This window comes from Hylobates moloch, unplaced genomic scaffold (assembly GCF_009828535.3).
Source record: "Hylobates moloch isolate HMO894 unplaced genomic scaffold, HMol_V3 SCAFFOLD_3630, whole genome shotgun sequence".
NCBI lineage: Eukaryota > Metazoa > Chordata > Mammalia > Primates > Hylobatidae > Hylobates > Hylobates moloch.
This window is the reverse complement of record NW_026655905.1, coordinates 1-6403: the sequence shown is the minus strand read 5'-3', so window position 1 is coordinate 6403 and position 6403 is coordinate 1. Positions and strand designations below refer to the sequence as shown.

At 59.7% G+C, this 6403-nt stretch overlaps 1 protein-coding gene across 1 annotated transcript; it reads right to left on the bottom strand.

Annotated features, from left to right (window-relative positions):
- Positions 1-1047: 1047 nt before the first annotated feature.
- On the bottom strand, positions 1048-5487 carry LOC116465190 (dihydropyrimidinase-related protein 4; the record flags this gene model as incomplete). Its single annotated transcript, XM_032148359.2, has 4 exons — positions 1048-1128; positions 1227-1288; positions 3135-3299; positions 5303-5487. Coding segments are annotated over 4 exons (493 nt in total), but the record flags the coding sequence as incomplete, so codon positions are not given.
- Between the last annotated feature and the right edge of the window lie 916 nt (positions 5488-6403).

The following is a 6403-nucleotide window of genomic DNA, read 5'->3' as shown; positions in this document are numbered from 1 at the left end:
GGCGGGGAGGGGTGTGCACAGGCGGGGAGGGGTGTGCACAGGCGGGGAGGGGTGTGCACAGGCAGGGAGGGCTCTGCAGGTCAGGAATGGACGACCACTCCCTCCAGCACTGTCCTTGCATGGAGATTTGCACTACAGCGTCCGCTCGTGTCGGGGAAGACATGGTACTGGCCAGGAGAAGCAGCCCCAATACTGAGGCTCCCTCCCGCTGTAGGTGGAGCATCCGCTGGACACAGGACGACCTCCTGACGGTGCAGCTGGGGCCTGGCCTTGGGCCACAGAAGTGTCTGTGATGCCCGGATGCCCTCACAGCTGGACGGGTGGGCGAGGACACTGGGAACCCCCCACGTGCCCCTGCCTGAGTGCCACCACCTTCCTGTAGAGCTCAGGAGGTGGGCAGAGCCCGTCCTGTCCCAGGAAGTCTCACTGTGGGTTTGCAGTGTCAGGGAGGTGTGTCCTGTGTGGGGACCCCCACTGAGGTCCCATGGGGATGGGGTAGCCCACCCTCTGAACTCTATCTGTACCTGTGGGTGCCTGAGCTAGAGGGGAAAACAAGTGCAGGGCCCAGGGGCTTGGGGGCCAGGCTGCCTCACAGCCCCAAGGGCCTGGGGGCTCGGCGCCACTGCATGCGGGCTCAGGCCCTCCCCAGCCCAATGGGATGTGTCTGAAGGACGTGGCCCTGTCAACATGGGTGCCCTTGGCTGGAAGGAAGGTGGTAACCCAACCCCCAGAGGGGACCCCGCTCCACAGGAGGGGCCTCGATCCACGGGGCTGACACTTTGGTTTTGAGGTATTTTGGATAAGAAGTGTTGATCAAGGAGAAGCTGTTTTATGGCCTCAAAGCTCCCCACCACCCCCTAGTCTCTCTAACTCACTGGTTTACCTTTGACTCAGGGTAAGCTATGACCCTCCCTCAAGGTTTTGTGGGATTCTGTGCTGATGTCTGCATATCATGAAAGTCACCCTCAGACCCCTGCCCCACACCGGCAGCCCCCGTGCCTGCCCCACAGCAGCCCCTGCCCCACCAGCAGCCCTGCCCCATGGCACCTCCTCCACGATGTCCCCGTTCTCAGCGTGCACCTGGGCCAAGGCCCCCAGGTCCCGGATGATGCTGAAGATCTCGTACATCTGGGAAGAGAAGTGGTGGGGCCGTGGGTGGGACTGCGCCTGCACCAGCAGTGGCCTGGGACACACCTGCCCACTCCCTTCTCCACGCCTGCCCTTACCTGGCTGTCGCTGCACTGGCACCGGTCCTTGTATGCCATGAAGACCAGGAAGGAGTTCACGCCTGGAGAAGAGGCAGGGGTCAGAGGCTCAGCCATCACCAGTCAGACAACCCCAGGAGCCTCTGCTGCTCCTGCCCACTGGAGGGTTGGGGGTCTTGGGCCCCTCCCCCGCAGTGCTTCCTTCGCTGGCTTGCCAGCCCTGCGAGCAGACCCCCGCTTCCACGCACACACCAGCAAGCTGGGAAGTGAGGCGGAGGCAGCTACACCCAGGCCCTCCTCGCCCGCTCCTGTGCCCCGGGTTACGAACTGATTGTCCACCCAGCGGCAAATGCGGGTGAGAACCCCTCACACCAGTCCAGCAGACCCCCCTGTTACTGGAAGAATCACTGTGCCTGGGCTCTTGGCTTGAGTTCCACTGGCTCCCTCCTGGAAGTGTGGCCCGGGCCGTGCTGTGCTGGTGACCTGCATTCTGGCCATCCAGCACATCCAGCACCTGCCTGCAGGGCCTTGGAGCCCCACTTGCCATGCCTGGCTCACAGTGCAGGCTTGTGGGACCACCCAGATCTCAGGGCTGGGCCCTTAGGACAAGCAGAAGGACCAGGGGCTGCCTCTGATGTTGGGGCTCAAACAGGAAGAGGGCTGAGCTCTCCTGTTTCCTGGGCAGCCAAAGCCCATCCACCTCCCTCAGGACTCAGAACTTGTGTGGGGACTGGCCTGGGCCTGGAGGCAGGATCCCAACCTCCCATCACTCAAGCCCACCCAGCCCACGGCACCCCCTCCTCACTGGGTGGAAAGTGCTAGTGTGACAAGCTAAGGCACGCTGGGGAAACTGAGTCACCCTGTGCCCCAGCCATCCCTCCAGGTAGCAACCTGCATGTGACCTGGAGTTTGGGACCTGCCCCCGAGTGTCTGACGAAGGTGATGGCTGGGATGCAGTGCTGTCCCTGCAACGCCACCCCATGGGCACAGGACCTACGACTCCTGCATGGCGCTCGGGGAGCAGAGGCCCCAGCACTGCCAACACAGGGTGAGGGGAGGTGCAGGCCCTGCTTCCACCTCCACTCTGAGACACGAGGCCACAGGCCTCCCGATTCCACTCACAGAACAGCATGGGTGGCACAGCAGCTGCCTGGAGTGAGGCCCAGGGACCGAGGATTGACGGGCTCCACCAGCCCCCAGGCAAGGAGGTGAGGGGTCCTGACACGAAGGGGCACCTGTGTGATGACCGTCACCCTCTGGGGAATGGGAACCCAGAGGAATGGCCTTGAAGAAATGCCCCTGCCCCCTTCAGGCCTGTGGGGAGTAGGTAGCAGGCATCCCTGGGAGTGCCAGGGCCTGACAGCCTCCTGGACTTGGCCGGACCCCATCCCGCCCCCACCTCCAGGCTGGAAGCTGTGGGCTGGACTCAGATGAGGAGAGATCGGTTATAATCAGATATGACACTTGTCAAACCCACTATGAAACTCTGATGTGGTTTTAGCTGCAGGGTTTTTTGTGGGGAAAAATGTTAACTTGTTTATAGACTGATCTGTTTCAGCATCGGTGACAACAAAGAGATATGGATTTAAAAGGGTCTCCCTCTGAAAGGACCCCCAGATACTAGAAGAATGGGGAACTGCTGCTCTTCCACCCTGGGCAGCCTCTTTTCTAAGAAACGAGGGACCTGCTGCATCTTTTCATCGGGAGGACAATTCCAGGATGGGGCCCTCGGATTGGGAAAGAGAAGGCCTCTTGGTCTAGGGCCTCCGAAGGTGGGGTGGGCCTTCAGATGACTTTTCTCCAACTTCCACTCAAACCTGGACACCAGCCCCCAGGGCAGAGCAGCACCATCGGCAGGACGCAGGGTCAGGGCAGAGGCCCCTCCACCAGGCTCCATGCCCGCCCTCCAGCCCCTCCAGCCGCCCTCACCCTTCTCCTTGACCAGGGCCTCCAGCTCCTCCTTAATGCTCTCGTGCCAGCGGGTGATGTCCACGTGCAGGGAGTAGTCGCAGCAGGCCACGCTGTCCGCCCGCTCCCGCCATTGCTCGTAGGCTGCCAGCAGGCTCACACCCGCGTCGGGGAAGACGTGGTCCACTGTGAAGGCAGCATGGTCAGCAGCTTCCCCCACCGGTCCCTGGTTCCCACCTCTGCCTCCTCCATGGAAGATTCTGTTTCATGTTCCCAAGAGACCAGAGGACCATTTGAGGGAGACACAGCAGAGGCCACTGGCCCCTGAGAGAGGATGACGCTGCCACGAACCTGTTCTATCGCTTTGTTCAAAGAGGAACCTTCTGTCCCAAGTCCCCCAGCCACCCTCTGAGCACAGAAGGGAGAGGGGAGAGAGGAAGAGCCCCACCCCAAACCATCCCCACTCCCACACCGCACTTGGAGGAGCACGGGAGGTCAGGGCTTTGCCCTGCCTCCAGCTCCTGTCTCAGCCTGGGTGAGGCACCCCCAGGGCCAGGCTGGGCCAGTGCACTGTCCAAGGTGCTGGGCCCCGCCTCTGGGTGCCTTCCTAGAACAGTGGGAGCTGGGCTGGTTTCCCGAGTGCCCCACAAGGCTTGAAAGGGGCCATCCTGCCCCCTGCACACAGCCAACATGCTGCTGCCCCACGAACCACATACCCAAGGCCCAAACGCTGCTCACTGGCTTCTCCTGGTGCAGCCAGAGACAGCTCCAAGCCAGGTGGTCTGACAGGAGGGCGCGCCCACCAGGGATGCCTTCCTCCAGCACAGCCCTCCCTTGGGCCCCTACGCATCCCAACAGGATGAAGTGGGCACCCACCCTCCCTGCAGCCACCCACAGTGCCAGCCTGGGCCTGCAGGCCGAGGAAGACAGAAGCAGGACAGAGACCAGCCTCGTGTCTGTGGTGTTTCTGTCTTCACGGGGACCCACAGCTGGCCAGGTGCCTTGGCACTGGCACGAGGCAGGTGGTCTCCACTGTGCAGACGTCCTGACTGGCTTGGGCCACCCCCTGAAGGGCGTGAGCAGTGGCCAGTCTCCTCAGACTGCAAGGTGGGCTGCTGCTGGTTTTTCCTCCCTTTGTGGCTGAGTAAACCAAACCAAGCTGTGATCTGGTAATGGCTAAATGTCCCTGCGAGGTGTCTCAGGGTCCTCAGAGCTGCCCTCCCCAGAGTGCCAGGGACACAAGGCAACTTAGGTGCATTAACTTACACATGCCTCACAAGCTCGTGAGGCCAGTGTTCTGTTGTACAGATCAACAAAGTGTGACTTATATAAGCCAGCTGAGTTATCTGGAGTCACCCAGCTAGAAAACCATAGAACCAGGTTCAGCTATAGGCTCCTCAGACCCATTCTCAACCACAGCAGTGATGTCTGCTCCAGACGCATGCAGCGGAGTGAATGGCACCCAAGGTCACACAGCGCGGTCAAGGTCTAGGCTCTGGGGCCTCGTCCTGGCTCCTGAGCTCACCACGAGCTCATGGTGGGCAGGCAGACTCCCCTCACCCGCCTGTTAAACTAGGCTTAGCTGAGCCCAGCCGGGCTGAGCTCAGAGGGTTTTAGGAGGAGAGCATGTGAGCCGATGGGTGTCAGGAGAGAGCCCGTGCCGGGCACGCAGCCAACACTACAGAAATAGTAACTCTGGTTATTTTTTGATGGAATAATAATGAGCATTGCTTTTATCTTTTTCTAAAAATACAGTCTCCATCCTTAACTCTTCTTGACATGAGCAAGAACCTTCCAGATGTCAAGCTTCCGAGGCGTGTGGCTCAAGGTCAACATGTATCTGGCATTTCAGAAAGCATGACCCCTCCCCTCGCCCAAGGCATTTGAGTTTTCCAAACCCCAGCTCTGGGCCGGCTACTAGTACCCAGGAAAGAACAAGTGGACACACATCAGTCACTGATTTCCAGCCCTGGAACTCCCAGGAGCATTCCAGAGCTGGCCACGCAGAAACACCCAAAGCGAGACACAGGGATAAGAAAGGCACTCTAGGTTCTCAGACAGATGCAATAAAGGCGGACAGCTGAGAAAGGCACCTTTAGGCGACACGCCTCCTCCCACACACACCCGGCCAGAGGGAGGGGCGGCAGACGCTGGCTGCCCCCTGGAGAGGAGGAGCCCCAGACACTCACAGATCATGGTGGTTCCTCCTGCTAGCGCTGCCTTGGTGCCCTGACAGAAGTCATCAGCCGGGGTCATGCCCAGGACGGGCATCTGCAGCCTTGTGTGGACATCAACACCACCGGGAAGGACCATCAGGCCGTGGGCGTCAATGGTCTTGATGCCCCCAGGGACGATGAGGTTTTCTCCAATTTGTCTGAAAACAGCAGAGATTTCACTGGTTATAGGGAGCCCAGGTCAGAGCCCAGATGGGCTCCCAGCAACGCAGCAGAGCTAAAGCGTTTGCGTGAGCTCCAGACCCCAAGGAAAAGGCCAGCACGGCTGGCCACTCACTGGACTAGCTCCTCAGGAGTGCCAGGGAGCGAAGCATCCCTCGGCGCAGCTCAGGACGGTCACTGCAGGGTCCAGCCTCACGCAGACGCCACGCCCTGTGGTTTTCCACTCAGGTCCCTGGTTGCTACTTTTTTGACTAGAGGTGGGAGCGGCTTGACAGAAGCAGGTGCACTAATAGGTGTGGGCACCAGTATTCAGGAAGCACCTGCTGTGAGCCAGGCATGGTACTAAGTGCCATGATGAACAAAGAAACGCAGAAGCTGGTGTCCTGCTTTCACCCTACAGCCACCCGACATGCCTCTGCCCTCCCCAAGGCCGCGGCTCTGACAGTGGCCACCAGCTTACTGCTGTCAAGGGTGGGTTTGGAAAAGAAACCTCTCCCATGCATTTCACCCAAAAGTCAATGCCTGGATACCACGTGACCAGTGTGTACACAAGAGCTGGGAACGTATTTTCACCTGCCTGGATACCACGTGGCCAGTGTGTGCACACGAGCTGGGAACTATTTTCAACTGCCTGGATACCACGTGACCAGTGTGTACACAAGAGCTGGGAATGTATTTTCACCTGCCTGGATACCACGTGACCAGTGTGTACACACGAGCTGGGAACGTATTTTCACCTGCCTGGATACCACGTGACCAGTGTGTGCACAAGAGCTGGGAATGTATTTTCACCTGCCTGGATACCACGTGGCCAGTGTGTGCACACGAGCTGGGAACTATTTTCAACTGCCTGGATACCACGTGGCCAGTGTGTACACAAGAGCTGGGAATGTA